Genomic DNA, 20,613 nt, shown 5'->3' on the forward strand with positions numbered 1-20,613 from the left:
AAGGGAGGGAGACCCGCATCTGGTCTCGCAGGGGAGCGCTGCCAGGGAGGTGATGCTTGGAAAGGCCAAGCCTCCGGCCTGACTCACTCTCCTTCCTCGGTCTGATTCCAGCTGTGGGAAACAGCCTCTCCCCCTTTCCCGCTCCATTAGCCAGCGGGAGAGATGTGGTGAAAGTGACAGGGAACGTGGCGCTGCCAAGCCCCGAGCGGCCAGCTTCCGGTGCCGTGGTGGCAAGGGGAGAGGCGCATTTTGGTCTCTCACAGAGAGGGGCCTTGCTCCCATCTCTGAGAAAGAGAGACTGCCAGCGAGCGGGGGAAGCGGGCGAGATCAGAGAGCAAAGAGCCAGCCGGGGTGGGCGCAGAGCCCAGGGCAGGCAGGGCCCCCGACCCAACCGCCGCATTCAAGGGAAACACCTCATCCCGGGCAGCTTTCAGCAGAGTACTGTAACGGAGGCTCAGCGGCCCAGCCCCCTCCCCCCCCAGCACTGTAACACCCCCCACCCCTGAGCCCCAGCCCCCAACTGCACCATCCCCTTTTGTCTCAGCCCCGTTCAAACAGCAGCATCCAACATCCCCGTCAGACAGCGCCTCAGGGGGCATATTCCACCGAACCAGGAGGCCAGCTTGCAGCCCCAGTCCTGGCCAGCCGGCCTTGGCACGTTACCGGCTCAGCCCTGGCTGGAAAGGGACAGCCCACTACTCAGCCCCTGGCGGGCTCCCTGCCCTTCACAGCCTCACCGTGGCATATGGGGACAAGGGACGCTCGGGGAGGAAGCCCCATGGGCAGCTAGGTTATTGGTGTGTAAATATAACGGCCGCAAGTATAGGTGAGGGTGGCAGGCCTGGACCCTCAGCCCTCTGCTCCTCCACAGAATAGGTACAGCACGGACAGCGGTGCTGGAACATCCCCACCTTGCCCTGCCTCTAGCCTCTGCTCCAACCTGCAGGGAGCCCTGTCCTCGCAGCTGGGGATGCCGGGAAGGTGGTGGGGTTTGGGCTGAGGACACCACCCCACTGGTAGCTGGAGTGAGACCCAAGCTCATTTGACGCAGGCCCCCTACGGGCAGATGGTAACGAGCCTGGCCTTTGCTGTTTCCCCCAAGCCCCCGCTCTCCAGCTAAGCAGAGAGCAGATTCAGTGCCCGCGTAGTCCCCCATCCCAGCATACAGAGTACCCCACCCCGCTCCTAGCAGCTTGGGGACCCAGTTCCATTGGATATAAATTCTTATCCCGCACTCAGCACCGGAGAGGTTGAGCACCGGCCCCTCGTGCCCTGAGTGTCTGGAGAGGGGAGATGACAGCCAGAAGCCTGAGGGAGCAGGGCAGGGAATGATGGGGGGGAGCTGGGGCCCTGAGAAGGGGGACACAAAGCTGCAGTGGAAGGAAGATCCTGCTCTAAGGGCTAGGGCCTAAGAATAAATGCAAGGGTCACTTCAACACCTAGCTTCTCGCCCACCCAGCAAAGAGGCCCAGGGCACCCTGTGGACAGGAGCCAGGGACCTGAGACACTGAATCCTGAGCATCTACAGAGAGCCGGGGTTCAATTCTCAGCTCTCCTAGCATCTGCAGGGAAGAGAAACCCAAAGGTCCAGGCCCCAGGCTGGTACCGCAGCTGGCTGGTAGCCAGGAAGCTGTTTTCAGTCTAAGGCAGTGAGTGGAAAGCAGGGGAGATAGGTCAGGTCACCCCAGAGAAGCTGCGGGAGGCAGAGCTAATGCAGAAGGGTTCCGTAAAGGCCCAGCATCATTTGCTCATTTCACATGGGCAGGGAGGAAATGCTGAGGGAGGTGAGAAGATTTAACCCACTCGCTGATCTCAGGGCCTGCTCCTGACGGGGACATGAAGACCTTAGCATGAGGCAGCCTGGGGCTCAGAGCCAGCCCCTCCCACCTCGTACAACACAATCCACTACAAGCGCTTGGCATCGGACCTGTACATTTATTTACATTAAGCCGAGAGCTCCGGCGTCTCTCAAGAGAACGTACGTCCTTCTGCACTACCGGGGGGCTGCTGCTAAGGAGGGTACACACACAGGGGCCGGAGTCCAACATCTGGGTTTGTGCTCTGCTGGGCAGAGGAAATCCAGTGGACCCAGGGTGAAAATGGGGCAGAGGGAGAAGGGTTTTAGCGAAGAGATACAGACCTCAGCTGGGGTAAACTGGTGCAGATCCTCTGAGGTCAATGGAGTCCCACCAGTGTACCCCAGCTGAGGGTGTGGCTCAGTGCCCATGTTCTGTGTGAGGCACTTTTGGGCTAGGTCAAGTGCTGTCTGGCTGTTTCTGTGCCTGACAGATACAGGCTGCCCGTTAGCTAGCACCCTGCTTTTTCATAACGAATCGCCCGTGGACGACACCAAGCCCGGGGTTCACTTGGGCAGAAAGGGGCGTGGCCTCAGACTCGTTCTGCAAACCCCCTCCCAAGAGAGGCACAGACTCCATGGAGGATCCTCCCATCCCTACCCCTAGCTACTACGTCAGTACACTGAGCCACACAGGAACTCCCGCATCCCCAGGGGAGGCAACTCCCATCATTACACCCCACCCTAGAGGGGCCTAGATCCTCCGGGCAGCTCAGACATTGATGGCAGGTCTGCAGGGGGTTTCCCTCGGACCAAGCCCTGCCAGCTGTTGAGCTCAATGGTTCAGGCTCAGGATGGAACACAAAGGAAACTCCAGAACCTGAGGGAGCTCCCACACTCTCCTCCCATCGGGGGGTCCCTGGGCCCAGCGAGCAAAGGGTAGTTCCTGTGCGTTGGTGGTCAGTGCTGAAGCAGTCCTTTCATATGTGCAAGGGGGAGCGGCGAGCCCAGCTGGTCTGCATTAGGATGCTCTCTTGCCTTTATCTTCTGGGGGACGTGTGAAGGGAAGGTTGTGTTCTCCCCCTCTCTAGCAGCGCAGAAGGGCAGGGAGGTTAGGAAATAGCACAAAGCCTCCTTCTTTCTTCCCTGGCCTCCATCTGGGGAACGCGCCTGAAATCTGTGCTTTGCACTTCCTCCTTTCCTGTGCGTGGAGCCTCCCAGCACTGACAGGAACTCAGCCCTGCATGCCGGCTTCTAGGACCCCGATCATGGGAAGAGGAGGGTTTCTGCTCAAGCAGCAGCCTCGCATGCTAGTCCAGCGGTGAGCAGATCCAGAGGCTGGCAGTAGGCATCCTACCTGCGGGCCGGGGAGTACACTCTGCACTCCGAGGGCTTGAGTGCAAATCCTGACACTAGCACACAGTTACGTTACTCCTCCTGCACTCCGGAGCTGGAGCACAGATCCAGGCAGCAGTACACAGATCTCACTGCATTCTGAGGCTGTGACCAGCAGTCCTGTGACATAGCCATGGTGTGTCTCCTATTGCAGTCAGAGGCAGAGAGCAGGAATCTTGGTTCTCAGGTAGAGACTGGTGTGTGGTGCACGGACCCTGCCCCACTCATTAGGCTGGTTTGCGTGTCCCATTGCAAGTCGCAGAACAGAAGTTGAACACAAACAGCAGAACGCAGGGAATTGCAATGTGGAGTCTAAGGATGCTGCAGTCTAGGGTTTGCAAGGTGCTCTCCGCACCTCTGGTCGCACCGTGCACAGGGATTCCAGCTGGCAATTCCACAGCTCGGCGAGTTCAGCGCTGTCGTCTCACGACAGCAAAGGATCCAGGCCGATAGCAGCAAAGGGAGGATGGGACTCAGAGTAACAATCCAGACGCACTAGGGGATACAGAAGAAACCTGGACTGGTAATTGCACAGTTGGTTAGGAGCAGGAGCCTATGGGATGCCGAGTGGTAGCTGTCACAGCAGGACCGAATCTATAGCAGGGATACGGGGTGCTCAGATGGCAACACCACACTTGTGTGAGCTCCAGACCAGTAATCTCAAAGGGGATCAAAGGTGTAGCATATCCTACAGGCACCTCGTCACAGAGAATGAGAATTCCAGGGTGGTGGTATTGAACCAGAAGGAGATCCACAAAGGCAGCTTTGCAGCAGCATGGGATCCAGGGCAGGAGCCTCACACCGGGCACAGGACCGAGAGGAGTCAGCTCACAGCAGTTCAGGATCCCGAGCAGCATTATCCCGGTGGTCTGGACCCTAGAGCAGTGACAGTGCGGGGTAGGATCTAGAGAAGGAATCTCATGGCAGGGACAGAATCTAGAGCAGGACTCTCAGCAGGATGGGATCCAGCAGTAATCTCACTGCAGTGGGAGCAGGAATTACACATCTGTACAGGACTGGGATATCTCAAATCATTGCCCCAGCAGTGAACTCCTTGTGTTTGGGAAGCGGATTGATTCCGAACCCAAGTGGAGATCCTCCTGCCTCCAGAAGCAGGGACTACATGCCACTTTCCTGTGCAGGCCCGGGGGAGCAGGCCTTCAGTGCACAGCTCAGATTTCAGGGGATTGCCCTTTGGCCTTGACTCACGCGTTGCTCAAATCCCACCCAGCTCAGCCCCACACTCAGACACCCAGCGCTGTCAGGGATCCCGAGCTGCTGATCTTCTTGAATCGGTTGGCAGCACACACACCAATAAAGTTTTTCTGTTAGGGAAACAAGAAAGAAGTTATTCCCCATTTGGAGGCTGGACAGCGCTCATTAAAGAGGCCTTTTTTGGGGATGGTGTAGGACCCCTGGCGGTGGGGACTTTAGATACTCCAGTCCCTAACTCTCCTAGCACAGGACACCGCAGGCGTGCTAGGAAGTGGTAGACGGCAATGGGTCTCAAAGCCAGAGGATCACTGGGGATCCCTTTATGAGCCACTGGGGATCCATTGATCTCTTTCCACCAGGCCACAGAGATGCTTCTCTTGACCATCTGCCAGTTTTTGAGCAGTGACTCTTCCAGCTGCCTGCCACCCATGCTCAGAAGCCTGGAAGGTTTTCAGAAATTTCTTAGCCCAAATAAGCTGGACACCCACAGACATCCCTGTGCCTCTGCATGGCTTCCCGGCACCCGCTCAGCCAGGATGGAATCAGAGACAGAAGCAAAGTGCAGAGCACCCTGGAGAGAGGAGACTGGTGGGGGCTGCTGGCCTCGCAGCCCAGTCCCCACCGAGAGGGAACCAACCGCACAGATCCAGGCTAGGGGTGAGGCTGCAGGCAAAGGGAGTGGCTCCCCCCATTGCAGTCGCTCTATCCTGACATCAATTCCTCCTGTGGCCAAGCCCTGGGGCAGGCAAGGAATCAGGGACAGAGATCCTAGAGGAACCCCTACGTAAGGAGCAGTCCCTGATGTGGGGTGCACGCACAGGGTGCCCCTTACACAGGACCTGGGGGACGGAAGTAAGGGAAGAACCACATGAGGAATAAGAGACATTTCAGAAAAACTCCACATCCCTTAGCACAGCATGATTCCTCGCTGCAGAGACCATTTCGAGTACGCCACGCAATTACCACACACGTCAATGTCATGTTTAAAATGGTCCCCAGCATCATTTTAACGTCAGGGTTGGGGGGGGTCACCCTGAGGGACAAATCCATGAAATCAGGGATTGGGGGCGGTGAGAGTCGGTGCAGTGGCTCCCCCAGGCCGTAAGGCACACAGACGCCCTCAAGCTCTCCCTCCTCGCTGCCCCATACTGTTGACAGAGGTAGGGCACAGAGAAACCACCCTGCCCCATCCTACTCTCCCCCATGGCTCTCTGCTTCCTCTTCTGTGCACTCAAGTGGGGGCAGAGTGCTCACTCTGGGTGCTCCTGTCCCCCATTCCCTTCAGGGAGCCAGCGCCCCAGCCCGCACTTCTACCCGCCCCATGGGCTGGCCCTGCTCGGTGACCCCCTGCTCCCAGCACAGGGAGCTCACCCCCGGCACGGACTGTCCCCACTGCACACAGCGATCAAGGGGGAGCCTCCTTCATACCTTCCAGCGCCGCCGCATGACGTACTTCCGGAGCAGGACCTGGGACTTCAGGCGCCGGTTGCAGCGCTTGGCCTTCTCAGCCAGGTCGTTCAGCCAGGGGTGCTGGAGGCACCTGGCCGCACTCATCCGGCCGCTGCGGGGGAGAGGAATGCAGGTGACGCCTGTCTCCTAGTGGGGTTCAATCGCCCCGAGGAGCCCCCCCCCCCCCCCCCCCCCCCGCATTGCTCCTGCTTTCCACCCCCCACCCGAGACCCATGGGTACTGCCAGCTGCCCTTTGTAGCTGGGCCCAGGCCTGTGTTAATTAACCCCAAGAACACACTGGGGGGAATGAGGGTGCAGTCACATTCCTGCACAGGCCCTGAGGCTGCTGCTGGCCACGTGAGCCTAGCACCCTTGGCTGGCTCCTCGGGGCAGGGTCAGTCTCCTCTGACCCAGAGATCCCCTGTGGAGGCAAGGACCAGGCACCAGAGCCTGGTCTCTCCTCCCTTCCCTGCTTGGAAAGGCCTCCAGTCCCCTCCCTCCTTCCAAGAGCCCTGCTTATGAGAAGCCTTCCCCAGAGCCAGGATCCGGCTGAGCAGTCAATGCTGCATGGCCCCTGCTGTGACCACGGGGTGCAGCCAGGGGAACGGGCAAGAGGAGGCTGGCCAGGTCGTCAATCAACATGGGGGCAGGGATCCCTGTCGTCCTCTTGGGGCTGCCTGTCTCTGCACCCCCAGCGAGCTTGGCAAGGCTCAGACAGAGCATCCAGCCATTGCCCCAGACCAGGCCCCAGGAGTGCTCCCGCTGGCAAGGAGCGGGGGCGCTTGCCCCCAGGTGGGAGGCGATGGACTGCCAGGCCTGTGCGCCTGATGCCAGCTGAGCTGGCTGGACCCAATCGCTCTGGGCCGCCCTCGACTCGACTCAAACCTCTTCTGCTTGATAATCAGATTCGAGACAAAGTCCTTGGCTTCGTCCGAGATGCCCTCAAAGGCTTCCTCGTCGAAGTACCACGTGGCTGCCAGGACATTGTTCAGGGTTTCCGCGTCGTCGTCTCCCAGGAAAGGGGAGAGGCCACTTAGCCTGGGAAGAGAGGAGGGAGGGAGCCATCACAGGTCTCAAGCTGTGCTCGGAGAGCCTCAGGAAGGGACAAGACACAGGCCCTGTTTCCTCAGCGGGTTCCCAATTCCTTCTGCACAAAACCACTCGCTCGCTCCCTCCCTCTGCCTGGGATCATGAGGAGAGAGGCAGGGAAGCCAGCGGTCAGCGCTCTTAGAAAGGAACCAGTGTGTTCCCAGCTGGCATCTTGCTGCGTTCCCATCCTGTCTCAGCTGGGAGAGGTGAGCCATTTCCTGTCCACGTGCACAGCCCGCCCCTCCCAGATGTTCCAGCCACCCAGCTCCGAGCAGCCGCTGGACGGCTTTCCACTCCCTTTGAGAAAGGGCAGTCAGTGCTGGGGAGAGGTGCCAAAGGGCACGGTCAGCCCTGAAAGCTGGTGCCCTCTATCCACATTGCCTCAGGCACTCGAGGAGGTAGGGCCTGCCTTATTTTACAGATGGGGAAACTGAGGCACAGAGGTTCAGAGACTGGCCCGAGGTCACCTAAAGACTCAGTGGCAGAGCTGGGAAAGGAACCCAGGAGTTCTCTTGCCAGCCCTCGGCTCGACAGCTGCCTCATACTCCTCTCCCACACAGCTCTGCCGCCAGCCTGGCCCACGTCTACAGTTAAAGCCCAGAATGGTTCTCACCCTACCCCAGCCCTAGTGCCACCCAACCTGTGCCCACCACACGTACAACATGTAGGTGATCACGCCCAGACTCCACATGTCTGTCGAATAGGAGACTTGGTCGTAGTTCACCACCTCCGGGGACAGGAACTCGGGGGTCCCAAAGTTCACTTTCAGCTTCTCCCGGGGGTTGTATCTATGGGCAGGAAGAGCCAGGTCAGTGAGAGCTCCTGGCACTGGCCCTGGTGCCAGCACCCCCGCCTGTTCACATTCACCACCTCCGCCCACACGTCACCCTGGCTCCATGCTGCTCCAGCCCAGGGAAGAAACGTCCTGGCTTGGCCCCAGCCTGAGGCAGAACCAAGCCGGTTATTATAACGGCCCCAAACCGCTATCCCCTGCGGGGCACGGCTGACTCGGCAGAGCTGCTGCCAAGCCCAGACTGCAGATTCCACCCCACCCCGCTGGGATTCCTTCCTGACCTTCCCTAAGGCCCGCAGCAGGGTCAGGCGTAAGGCCAGTGCAGCTGGTCCCCGAGCGTGGCCTTTGCCCAGCTCCAGGGGACATGGGAAGGGAGAACAGAGGATGTCGGGCAGGGAGAAAAGCAGGAGAGAAGGAGCGAGCCCAGTCCCGGAGGGAGGGGAGTTACCTTCGTGCCAGCCCAAAGTCGATGATCTTCACCATGTGCCCCGTGGAGGTGACACACAGGATGTTCTCAGGCTGCAGGGATGAAGTTCCTGAGGTTAGAACCCAGCTCGTGGCTATGCGCCTGCCTACCCCAGCCCAGGGTACAGTTACGAGCCACCCGCAGAGGAGTTTGAGACACTTGACGGAGAAAGGCCAGCTGGAGGCTAGGACAGTTTTCTCCCTCTGTCCCTTAGAAGCATCAGGGATGTAGTCTGCTGGGTTCCCAGACCATGTACAGCGCCAGTCCTTGTACCTCAGTGGAGGCCATTGCACCTTTAACATCCTTGCCCCGAGCTCCTACTAGGCACTGGAGTGGCTTAGAGCCCCAGAGGAGTTAAAATCCCCGCCCTTCCCAAGCACTGAGTCCCACCAAGGCCATTGCGTCACGAGTTCTGACTGCCAGTGTCTCCCGGGCCATGCTGCGTGGGAGCAAGTCAGAGAGAATCTCCTCTCCCAGCCTGTTCCTTGGGCAGCCCCTGCCAGCCCCCTGACATCAGAGTATGTCGGCGGACGCACAGATTGCGGTTTGTAGTCACTGAACGAGAGACAGACGCTGCACGGTCACCCTTGCTAACCCTGCTCCTAGACCCACCCAGATCAGCTGCAGCGACGTGCACACAGATCCCCCCGGCGTTCCCCAGCCCCCCTAGAGCCACGCTGAGATCTGCCCTTTGAATAGCTTGGAACCTGGAACAGACCCCGGGTCTGAACAGAGCCCAAGGCTCTACCTGCATACAACCCACAATGACCTGGTCCAGGCTGGTCTGCAAAGCCAAGACTCCAGCCTCGCCAGCCCGCAGGCCGGAGCCCAGGGTGACGGTATCGTGGGCAAGCGAAGGAATCTCCCTCGGGGGCCCAGTGCTGCCCCCGCCACTTAACAGCGGGACTCCTGCTGCTCAGGAGTTGGAAGTTTCTGCTTCTGGAGGCTTCATCCTCTCCCCAGAGATGATCCAGGCCGGGCTTGTCACGCTCTCACGTACCGAGCTCCTCCCAGGCAGCGTGCGCCCTCCTCGCACCCAGGCCCCACAGCCAGGGGCTCTCTTCTCACCGAGAGCAGCCCTTCAGCCCAGCTTCAGAACCCTGCAAAGGTTTCCCCTCTAGCCCCCCAGCCCAGGAGCTGCAGCCTTGCTGTACCCCCTCTCTCCCTCCGTTCGCGGCACCTTGAGGTCCAAGTGCAGGACGTGCATCTGATGCATGAAGGTGATCCCGTCGCAGATCTGCCTTACGAACACCATGCAGTCCACTTCCGTCAGGTGGTAATCCTCGTCGATGATGCGCTCAAAGAGCTCCCCGCCCTCCACGCTGCACACAGACCAGCCACAGCGTCACCGGACTGCGCCAAGCAGACCCTAGCCACCGTGGCCCGGGCAAGTTACAGCCGAGCCGCTCTGCCCTGCATAGGAACGCTCCCCTACGCGACTCCAGGATCTCCCCCAGGCCTGGGCACAGGCAGAGCGGGGTGCTGGTTACAGAGGGTGCCCCTCTCCTGAGGCATGGGGGGCAGAGGGTGGGTTACTAGGAGACCCCTGGCCAAAGTTGGGTGGCAGAGGAACTGGGTAGTGCAGGAGGCCACTCGTTCTGGGTACAGGTGGGCGAGAGAAGGGGAATTCTGCAGGGAGACCCCAGACAGGGAACAGCCAGAGGGAAGCTGGAGGCGGGGGCAGGCAGCTCCCCATCCTAGTTCCAGGCAGGTTAGTGGAGAGACTATGCTAGCCAAGATCCCGGCAGAGCGATAGGGGGTTACCGAGATTGCCTTCATTTCAGGGGTATGGGCTACAGATCGTCTCTTCCAGGCGGGGTACCAGGAACTGGGATGCAAGCAGAGACGAGCACGACCTGGGCAGCGAATCCCCTAGCCAGAGCACAGGGGACGGGGGGTGCAGGAGCCCTTGCTGGGACCTGTCACTGCACCGTGACTCGCACCAGGGGACGGCGGCTGAGCAAGTCTGCCCAGGAGGAAGGAGGTTCCCCACCCTCGGCGAACAAGTGCGGCGCCGTCCGGAAGCTCCCGTGTCAAGCCGCCCAGGAGGCCGGCCAGCCGCAGCCCCGCACCAGCCACGCCGATGGGTGCTACTCACAACTCCATGAAGAGGATGATTTCCCGGGGCATCTCGAGAGCGTCGTAGAGCTGGATCAGGTTCCTGTGGTTCAGCTGGTTCATCACCTCGATTTCAACCAAGGCCATCTCCTGTGGGACACGCACCGGGTCAACGCACGGAGCGCAGGCAGGGCCAGGGGAGCCGGCAGCCACCGCCCGCAGCGTCAGCACGCCAAGCCACCGGCTCAAGCACAGGCCAGGTGGCACCCCCTTCCGGCGGTTGGCCAACACACACAGCCGCAGGCGCACCCCGTCACATGCTGGTTCACGTGCATGCGGACTGACGGACGTACACGCCCAGTGACACAGCCCCAGGTGCACAGATGGACGCCTGTCTCTGTCCGGGCTAATGCATGGCTACGCAGACAGCCACACAGAGACACGTGCACAGGCAGACTCAGAACACTCAGGACACACCTTGTCCTTCGAGCCCTGTTTCCTAATGATTTTGGCCGCGAGTTTGAGCCCCGTCCCTCTCTCGGTGCACGTGCGAACTTCACCAAACTTCCCCCTAGGGCAAAGAAAAGCAGACAGTAGAGGCTGCAATCCCCCCCACCCAAGGGCATGATCTGGCAAGAGGGCAAGCTCAGAGGCTAGCTGCAAAGAGGCCAAACTCAGCGGGGACATAAGTGGTTACAATGCCCATTTGCTGGCATCCCCATAGAAAGGAGTGGGCAGGGGGGTGAGTTACCAGTTCTCAGGGTAACTGACCAGTCACATGAACTAAAGCTCAGTCCCAGGGGGTCACTGGATTCTTGGGGTTTCCAAGCCTGGAGAAGGCATGTTCCTAAGCTGAAAAGCTTGGTTTTAGCCCCAGAAGCCCGGAGCAAGGCTCCCCTCAGAGCTGTTCCCTGGATTTCCTTCCTCCAAGAGGGCACCGATGACCAAGAAGCAGCACTTCCGTTCCAGGGAGGAGGACTCCGCGGCATGCCCAGCCCTTGCTAACACCGGGCAGGACTCTACAGATCCAGTCCAGCTCTCCCACACGGCAGGGCAGGGCACTAGACAGTGGGCTAATAGGCACATAAGAACGGCCCTACTGGGTCAGACCAAAGGTCCCTCTAGCCTAGTATCCTGTCTTCCGACAGTGGCCAATGCCAGGTGCCCCAGAGGGAATGAACAGAACAGGGAATCATCAAGTGATTCATCCCCCGTTGCTCATTCCCTGCCTCTGGCAAACAGAGGCTAGGGACACCATCCCTGTCCATCCTGGCTAATACCCATTGATGGGCCTATCCTCCATGAACTTATCTAGTTCTTTTTTGAACCCTGTTATGGTCTTGGCCTTCACAACATCCTCTGGCAAGGAGTTCCATAGGTTGACGGTGTGTTGTGTGAAGACATACTTCCTTTTATTTTTTTTAAACCTGGTGCCTATTAATTTATTTGGTGACCTCTGGTTCTCCCTCTGTGGTCAGGACAAAAGGGGCATACAGGGTCCTGGACAGGCACTAGAGGGGTAGCAGAGATGGGGCTGTACCCACTATACTGAGCTGGGACGAAACTTCAGCCCCGGGGGAGCCAAGCGAGGGGCATCTTGTCCCTATGAGATGCCAAGTACCAAATGAACATCTGCCCCATCAGTGCCTTCTGCTAGCTGGGCTACCCAGCAGCCTGAGCACAAGTCTCCCTCCTGAATGGAGCCAGCAATGCTGCTGCCGGACAGGGCAGGATCATCTCCGCACTGGGACCATGCTTGGAGGGTGCAGAGATGCTGCCTGGCTGCGAGCGACTGCACCAGCCCATGCCGAATGGGGTAGTGCCACCCTGTTCTCCTGCACCACTAGAGGGCCCCTGGGGGGTACCACACACAACACATGCTTGGCACTCGCTGCTGAGCTTCCCTGACTTTATCACCCTTGTGTTTGGCCCCGACCTTCACCCTGAGTAACGTGCATTTGCCCTGTGCATGTCACCTTCCCCGGGGGGTGGGCTCAAAGTGGGCAGAGAGGGAGTGGTGGCAAGCCAGGGCCATCACCAGGAGCAGCGCTGGTGGAAACGTTTCACTGAAATCACCAGACGAGATGTGAAGATTTGGAAAGACACGGCCATGGGGACAAAGTTGGGTTATTTTCAAAAAAGACAAAGGAAACATTTTGAAAGCATCTAAATGTCCCAGAGCGCTGTTTTCTGAGCACAGCGGTTTGATTTGGTCTCTAAATGGCTTTTTGAAATGAAAAAAACCCAATCCCATTGTTTTACAAGCATTTTTTAAGGTTCAAAAAATGACATCAGAGCGAACTATTTCAATGGGTCCAAGGGAGAGTTTGGGAAACTTCATTCTGCAGGAAATGTCGACGGTTGGGAGCTTCCCCTCCCTATTTCTAAATGGAACAAAATTTTCAAAATCACGGAGTTTCCCACAAAACAGAAAACACAGCTGGGGCCCGGCTGTGCACCCCAGGCCAGTCTCCCAGCCCCACGGCACCTCCCTGGGCAGCTGGCTCTTACCCGCCCAGCATCTCCTTGGTGTTGATGTTGAACATGCTGTTCACGGTGCCGGATTTCAGGGAGACAATGCGATGGGCGAAGGGAGCAGGCGGCGGAGGAATATCGTCTGCGGAGACAAGATACATGGGACCACCCAGCTGCTTCCATCTTTCTCAGCTGAGCCTATGGGGCTGGGGAGATCCTCAGGAAGCAGCCCCCCTCTCCCTCCTGGCTGGTGGAACCAGAGCTTCATCCACGCCTGGGGCGATGCCGGCACCTAGTGGCAAAGCCTGGTACAGCCTGCAGCCAGCACCTCCTAGCCTCCCACTCCTGTCCCTTCGCGGCTAAGTCACAGCACGTGGCCCCCTCTTTATAAATAGCAAAGGGTGCCGCAGACCACCCAGGAGCCTGACAATAAATCATGAGGTTACCGAGCCCATCAGCAGCTCCAGTTTCGTTCCATAACCCCGTTAGACCCCTTTGGACTCCACCGGTCTCTTTAACAGCCCCTGAAAGATCCTCACAGCCCATCTGCAGGCACAGACCCCTGATTCCACGCTGACCGCCAAGCTCCCCTCAAGCCACAGTCTGCATTCCCCCAGCCCTATGCACACCCCACATTTCCACCCTGCACTGCCCCTCCTGCTCTGCTGATCCTGGGCCCACTGCCCAGCCCCAGGGCATTGCCATGCTGTGCCACCCACACTTCAGTTCTGGAGAGCTAGCCCTTCGCTCCCGGCCCTCCGGTCCCCATGGTCCAACCCTGCATTCCCCACCGTGCACAGCTCGGGCCCCAGCCTGCCCTCCCTCTGAACACGCCCGCACCGCCGGCACTGTCAATCTGCCCAGCTCCAGGACACGCTGTCCTAGGCAGGCAATGCCGATGGTGCAAAGATCTGAGTGACACGTCCCAGGAGCTCTTGGGACTCCTGCCCTGCTCTTAGATATCACAGGGAGAGGCTCTCTCTGGGTATGGCGCTATGTGTCAAAGAAAAGCTGCAAGAACATGCCAGATGCAGAGCGGGCTCAAGGCTTCCCATCCCAGCAGCAGGATCCTGGCTCGGGGACAGGTCAGCTTTGTTTGAAGCGAACCCGTAGCTGGAGCACCACTGGTGGGCGGTGAATCAGAGATACCGGCACCCCCGTTCTGCTGGACAGAGTCCACCCTACATGCCTAAGAGACAGCACAGCCTTACCCAGTATCTGGAAAGGGTCCTCTTTCCCGAAGTCTGGCGTTAGGTAGGGGCTGGGCGGGGGCTCCACTTCCTCCTCCTCTGGTGAAGGTGGCTGTTCCCCAGCTACAGGGCCTGTTTTCCCCACATTTCCGGCGCTGTCCAAGGCTGGAGGAGGCTGCTCCACTGAGCTGGGCTCTGCAGGGGTCTCGTCTGAAGCTGGGTGGGGTAGCTCCACCGAGCTGGGCTCTGCAGGGGTCTCGTCTGAAGCCGGGTGGGGTAGCCCCACCGAGCTGGGTGGCCCTGCAGGGGTCTCGTCTGAAGCCAGGTGGGGTAGCCCCACCGAGCTGGGGGGCTCTGCCGGGGTCTCGTCTGAAGCCGGGTGGGGTAGCCCCACCGAGCTGGGTGGCCCTGCAGGGGTCTCGTCTGAAGCCGGGTGGGGTAGCCCCTCCGAGCTGGGTGGCCCTGCAGGGGTCTCGTCTGAAGCCGGGTGGGGTAGCCCCTCTGAGCTGGGTGGCCCTGCAGGGGTCTCGTCTGAAGCCGGGTGGGGTAGCCCCTCCGAGCTGGGGGGCTCTGCAGGGGTCTCGTCTGAAGCAGGGTGGGGTAGCCCCTCCGAGCTGGGGGGCTTTGCAGGGGTCTCGTCTGAAGCAGGGTGGGGTAGCCCCTCTGAGCTGGGGGGCTCTGCAGGGGTCTCGTCTGAAGCCGGGTGGGGTAGCCCCACCGAGCTGGGGGGCTCTGCAGGGGTCTCGTCTGAAGCCGGGTGGGGTAGCCCCTCCGAGCTGGGGGGCTCTGCAGGGGTCAGGTCCCCACTGCTGCTAGCTGGGCTGGACACCTCACTTGGGGTGGGTTTCTCTGGACAAGTCTGGTCTCTGGGGGCATCCGAAGCAGGGCCAGGCACCTCCGCTTGGCTGGGTTCTGCTGGCAAAGCGCTGACGCCTTTGGCAGGAGTTGCTCTACCCCGCGGGCTCTTCCCTTCGGCTCCCATCTTCACAGCCTGGGGCTCCTCCCCTGGCCTGAAAGGGAGACGTAGCAGTGTGGGCCTGGCACACCTGATCCAACCCGCCAGTAACGTCTCCGAAGAGGGAGCCGAGCTGCTCGCCCTGGTCTGCACCTCATCGCGTGTAAGGAAACACCCCCATCCCGGAAAGGTCCCGTGCCCGGGGGGGCGAGGGAAGCCCTGCAGAAGGTCGAGCAGGTGAGCGGAAGGGGATCCCAGAGACTGGGACCCGTCAGGGATGTTCTGCACCCAGGAGCGGGCTGACTCCGGTTGCAGGGTGGGGCCCAAGGGGAGACAGTCCCAGGGAGGCCGGGATCTCAGAAGAGCATCCAATGCGGGAGCACAGGCTCCACCTCCCCAGAGAGGAGTCTCTGTCCCACCAGGTGACTTCCCTTCGGCATGTGGTTCTCTAGGGAGTCCATCCTGGTGTGAACGCTGCAGACCAGGCACACGTGGAGGACTGGGGTGCAGAGCAGGGAGGAAGGATGAAGGGAGGGGACCCTGGCATTAGGAGACAAGCTAGGGGCTCCCCGCTCCACCAAACCAGCAGGGCCAGCCTCCCAAGCTGCCTGGGGGGATCAGATTCCTAGAGAGAGAAGTGAGATATTACCTCTGGCTGCCGACTGGGCAGCTCAGGCTCCGCTGGGGAGCTGGGGGCTCATGCTTGGAGGCCGTAGGCTGGCTCTGGCTTTCTGCCTCCTCCTTGGCCACTGCTTTCTTCGTCCCCTTCCCAGCCATGGGGACGCCCTTCTCTCCAGGCTCTGTCTTTTCTCCTTCTCTCTCCGCTGGCTGCGAGGTTGCTGGAGCCGACTGGCCAGCGCGGCTCTCTGCTCCTCCGGGGGCCATGCCCTCCCCCACGCTGGTGCAAGGCCTGGCGTTCTGGCCCACTGGCGCCCCCTCCGAAGGAGCTGTGGCAGCAGCTGGCTGCCCTGCGGGGCCCTCCAAAGCCTGGGGCATCTCTGCAGGCTTTGGTGAGGCTTCTGTACAAGAGAAGAAAGTCAATAGCTCCCCAGAGGGGGCTGATCCACCCCCAGGGAAGAGACCCACAAACCCAGATCCTCGGTCTCAGCTACCCTTCGTTACACAGGCAGGTCCCTCAGCTCAGACCCCACGCTAGACGGCCAGACAGGCCTGCTCTCCCTTCTCGCTCCCGACCCCCTGGCTCCAGAGGGCATCCCACAGGGCTGCCCCGCGCCCTTCTGGCTGCCTTTGTCCTGCAACAAGGGGTCGATGGCACCTTGGCGGGGCGAGGGGCCCCCCCCGTCACGCACCCGGAGCGGGGCCCCTGGGGCTCACTGGGAGACAGAGCCCAAGAGGCTGAAGGCCAGAGCCGCTCCCCCCAGGCTCCTGGCCAGATCAGCACAAGAGGAAGCAGCTCTGCAGGAAGGGAGCTGAGCGTCTCCAGGCGGCTGCCTGCAGAGTGGGGATCCCCTGCTGCCCCGAAGCCCCAGGCTGCCGGGCAGGTGGGCTGAGCCCCCCCCCCCTTGGGGCTCGCGGGGGGCTCGCGCCATTGCCTTGGCTACACTCTGCTCCCCAGCGCCCTTCACCAGGGGTTTTGCTCGCAAGCGCCGCAGCCTGGCCGCTCTCGCGCTGGCACCAGCTGGGGACTCAGCAATTGCGAGGCTGGGGGGGTCCCAGCCGGAGCGTGCAGACCGGGCGGGGCCAGGACAGCCCAAGGGCCAGTCGCGGGGCATGGCCGCCCTCCCTGCAGAGGGGAATCCAACCTCCCGGTACGGGGCAGCCGCTGCCCTGAGGTCTCCGGTGGGGCGGTTTCCCGTGCGCCCTGGGGAGCCCGCAGCGCCGCCTTTGGTGTCCGAGGCTCCCGCGCTAGCCGGGGCCACACGCAGGACTGAGCCCCCGGGGGGAGGAAGCAGCAGCCAGAGCCGCACCAGGCAGCAGAGCGAGACCCCCCCGCAGCACCCTGCCCAGGAAAGGCCGCGGTGTAGGCTTCGGGTTCCCCGGTGTCCTGGGGGGACCAGCCGCCCTCCCCGGCCAGCTCGCGGGGCCAGTTACCTGCTTCCATGCTCCGCAGCACGTGCTCGGCGCTTCCTTCTGCTGCGGCCATCGGGAGCGCGAGTCCTAGCACCCCCCCGCCATGCCCTGGAGAGAGGGGCAGCAATGTCAAAGGCCAAATGCACCGGGGCCCCCCGGCAACACCCCCCCCCGGCGGACTGTCCGTGCCTGGCCCCCGGGCCGGCGCCGCCCAGCCCCCCGGGCCAGGAATCCAGACACCCGCGGAGCGGAGCCTCCGGCTGGGAGAGCAAGTCCCGCACGCCAGCCAGGGAGCCAGGGCTGCTTAGCACAGAGCAGGGCGAGCCCCGGGGCAGCGGCTGCAGCCCGCCAGCCCTTCCTTCCCCCCGGGGCTGGGCACTGGGTCGCCACGGCGAACTCCCTGGCCGGCCAGAGAGGAGCGGGGAGCGGCGGGCACAGCAGAGCGCAGCCCCTAGCCCCCGCTGAGCCGGACCTGGGCTACCCAAACGCAGTGTCCCTTGGGGGGCAGAGGGCCCGCTTACCTGGTCCCCGTTGCAGCAGGCAGTCAGAGCAGCATCCGAGCTGTGCCAATGCTGGGACGGAGCCGGCCCCTTCTATACTCAGCGGGACGGAGCCGGATTAGTGTGGGGAGAGAAGTATCCTTTACACCAGGGGGAGACCGTTACGCGTCGCCTTTCAGGCCACCTGTCACTGCTGGAGCGCGTTCAAAGGACACTCCATTCTTCTCCCGGCCTCTCCGGCTTGGGGGAGACGGGAATTCAAACAAACAGAGAACAGATGCCAGAGCCGCCCCCTGGCTCTGCCACCCACCGCCCGCTCAGGAAACGATCCTTCCCTAGAGGGGTCGGGGGGCGTGGACAGCTAAAGTGCGGTCCCCCCGCGCCCTGTTGAGCGTGTTACGGGTACACGCAGGAAGGGGGGCTTCGATCCCACGCCTGGACTCGAACTGCGCCGTGGCACGGCCGGCGAGGTGCTTCCGAGGCGCCCGGGGAGCCCAGCGGGAGCCACGCACCAGCCCCGCAGAGCCCCTCCGCGGTGCGCTCTGCGGCCGTCACTGCCAGCCCCGGCCCAGCTTGTTAATGACCCGCTCGGCCCAGGGTAGCCCGGCAGCGCGTTCACAGCCCAGCTCCAGCCCGAGCCCAGGGCAGGGCCGGGGAGCGCTCCAGTTACAGGGGCACCACGCTGAAGTCAGGAGCAGGCCCGTCCCGAGAGCCGGGGGAACCCTCCAGCGCTCCCAGCAAACCGGGAGTGAAACCAGCTTCACTTGGGAACCCAACGCATGTCATGGCCCAGCCTAGCGAGCCTTAAAATCTCGGAGCTAGGAGAGACTAAACCCCACTGCGGGTGTGGCCCTGTGGGAGGCAGCCCCCCCCCTCTGCCCATAGTCCCCTTCCCGTTTTGTAAAACGCTCAAGCGCCCTTTCAACAAAGATCCAGAGACTAACCCCCCCCCCGGAGAGAACGGAGCATGGGGTGGGTGGGTGGAGCTAGACAATTTGCAGTTTAATTAGAGGTTTGTGTCCAGTCTTTGCGTCTAACCCCTGGAGGGTTATTGGGTTTATTGCGCAGTATTAATAACTGGAGACACGCTGACTGCTCACCCACTGGCCCCAGGAATGCTAGGGCAGCAAGTGCAGGGTAAAGAAAGGGGCTAAGTCACACCTGCTTCTTCCACTCCTCAAAACAAAGGGGAGCACAGGGGCCTGGACTTTTTACCCTTTGGATATAAAGCAAAGAAGAGCTAGTAGTGGGTGCATCAGATGGGGAGCAGGGTCTAGTGGCTGCAGCTCTGGACTGCAAGCGGGAGCCCCAGCCTCTAGTGGCAGCTCTGACACACTCGCTGTGTGACCTCAGGCAAGTCACATCGTGCCTCAGTTTTCCTATCTGTAAAATGGAGGGGGCAGCATTCACTTACCGGCCTTGCCGGGGCAGGTTCCACCAGTGCATGGAGACAGTGGATGGGAAGGTGCAGCAGCTGCGGTTAGGACAGTGGCTGTGGAGGGGTGGCAGCTCTTTGGGCACCTCAGAAGGCAAGAGGCTAGAGTCTCCCAGGACAGAAGCCTTGTTGCTCACTTAGGCAACTAGGAAGGTGCAATTCAAGCTGTTGCAATGCTGGCGAGGTTCCCAGTGGAGGCTGGGCATCAGAGCTCTGGGATTACCTCTGGCTTCCCCACACATTGGCCTTTGCCTGCTGCAGTCTTCCTCCGATGGGGCTCCAGCCTCCTCCTGCTTGGAGTTCATAAGCTTTGAGTCATCCCTGTTAACACTCCCCAGCTTCTCCCTCCCTCGCCTCCTCACAAGAGCACCGGACACTCAAGACATAACCGTGCTGCCCACTGCCTGCTTCTGAGCCGACGTCAACAACAACTCCTGACTCAGGGTCGTCTAGCACCTCTCACCTAGTGCACTCAACTTCCCTCTTCTATCACTAAGAAGGCAGCTACTTCTGGGGTGGAACGTACCCACTGTTAAGTAGCACACAACACCGAGGGCAGGAAGAGGTGGATTCAGTAGAAGCTGCAGTAGGCGGTGCAGGCTGGCACTACTCTAAGCTGTTATATGATTAGTTACATACCTCTCCTATCCCAAACAGCCTCCCCTCCCTCCTTAGACCACATCCTTGCCACCAACTCTTTGGTGATCCCCTCGCCAGAGCCAGCCCACAATATGCGGCACGCACCAGGCTAGATTGGAGATCCAGAGGTAGGTAGGGTCTGCTGCTAGATTGGAAGCATTGAAGGAGGTCCGTGCCTTTTTATTTCAAGGGTAGCAAGCACCCCGTCAGCACTCCCACAATGCTCTGAGCTTCCAGTGATCGCCAAAGACCGAGACCGCCGGACCCCATGGGATAGGGCACGGCCTTTAGAGGTGTTTGGGTCGTAAGTGATGCCCCTCAGGAGCCTGCTGTGCCCTACTGCAACCTTCTCTAGGGCTGTTCTCAGAGGAAGAGAGAGAGGATGGTCCAGTAGTTAGAGGCTGGCCTAGAACAAGAGACCTGGATTCAATTCCCTGCTTGGACATCTAGTCCCAGTGTGATCTAGGGCCAGTCAGTTAGGGGGAAACTGAGGCCCAGGCTATGTACCATGGGTCTTATTGCACTGCCCTACCTCCCAGGGAGTGGGATGAGGCGTACAAATAGCACCCAGGGCTGAATGAAGCTTGATAACACAGCTCAGGCAGCCTGGGCAGCTTCAGCCCCTCAGCCTCCAGCAGGGAAGCAGTTAAAGCCTGCTGAGGAAGACACTCATTTGCACAGTCACTCCTGATCCTGGCATGAAGCTCAACTGCCAGAAGGGGCCTGGAAACATCCCCAGCCCTGGGAGGCGGTGACGCTGAGCAGGGTCTTTAAAAGGAACTGGTTAGGAGAGGTGTTGCCCTGGCTTGCCCTCTTCCCTGATCAGCTGCACTGGAAAACTGGAGGCAATGAAGAATGACCTTTTCAGTTACAGCACAACTAGCCGATGCCCCAGTGCCTAATATCGGAGAGGCAGGGTTTGCAGCCAGCCCTCCGCACCAGCCATGAGAGCTTCTCTCGCCCCTAGGCTATAAGGTGCCCAACCCAGCAAAGAGCTTCATGGCTTCCACTCCCAAGAGACAGGGCTCGTATTCAGTGCCAGGCACCCTATGCCCTCGCATTCTCAAAGCGAACAATGCAGAGCCCTGAGGCCTGGTAGCAGAGCCCAAGTGATGCTGCTCTGCCAT

The 20,613-nt window shown here is 60.6% G+C and overlaps 1 protein-coding gene across 3 annotated transcripts; it reads right to left on the reverse strand.

Moving 5' to 3' along the window:
- Positions 1-1,915: 1,915 nt before the first annotated feature.
- Positions 1,916-19,172, reverse strand: MYLK2 (myosin light chain kinase 2). 3 transcript variants are annotated; one of them, XM_043527175.1, is made up of 14 exons: positions 18,827-19,172; positions 17,434-17,652; positions 16,934-17,020; positions 15,531-15,900; positions 13,948-14,936; positions 12,773-12,878; positions 10,739-10,832; positions 10,302-10,411; positions 9,384-9,525; positions 8,186-8,256; positions 7,604-7,732; positions 6,741-6,893; positions 5,834-5,966; positions 1,916-4,515 (listed from the first exon to the last, which is right to left on the reverse strand). In XM_043527175.1, the coding sequence occupies exons 3-14, from the start codon at positions 16,983-16,985 to the stop codon at positions 4,435-4,437; spliced, it is 2,430 nt and encodes an 809-aa protein (XP_043383110.1). In that variant the 5' UTR covers positions 16,986-17,020; positions 17,434-17,652; positions 18,827-19,172; the 3' UTR covers positions 1,916-4,434. The 3 variants fall into 3 exon arrangements, with proteins under 3 accessions (XP_043383110.1, XP_043383111.1, XP_043383112.1); XM_043527176.1 differs by lacking the exon at positions 18,827-19,172 and having other exon boundaries at positions 17,434-17,717; XM_043527177.1 differs by lacking the exons at positions 16,934-17,020; positions 17,434-17,652; positions 18,827-19,172 and adding an exon at positions 16,192-16,446.
- Between the last annotated feature and the right edge of the window lie 1,441 nt (positions 19,173-20,613).

The sequence above is a fragment of the Chelonia mydas genome, chromosome 13 (genome assembly GCF_015237465.2).
Source record: "Chelonia mydas isolate rCheMyd1 chromosome 13, rCheMyd1.pri.v2, whole genome shotgun sequence".
NCBI classification, from domain to species: Eukaryota; Metazoa; Chordata; order Testudines; family Cheloniidae; genus Chelonia; species Chelonia mydas.

Excerpts from the sequence above, each read along its gene's own strand:
- MYLK2 (XM_043527175.1), bottom strand. The coding sequence starts at position 16,985 with ATGGCCGCAGCAGAAGGAAGCGCCGAGCACGTGCTGCGGAGCATGGAA. Across the intron at positions 14,937-15,530 it reads TGCCCAGTCGGCAGCCAGAG|GCCAGGGGAGGAGCCCCAGG; the intron begins GTAATATCTCAC and ends TCTCCCTTTCAG. Across the intron at positions 6,894-7,603 it reads GGCGTGATCACCTACATGTT|GCTAAGTGGCCTCTCCCCTT; the intron begins GTACGTGTGGTG and ends CTCTCTTCCCAG.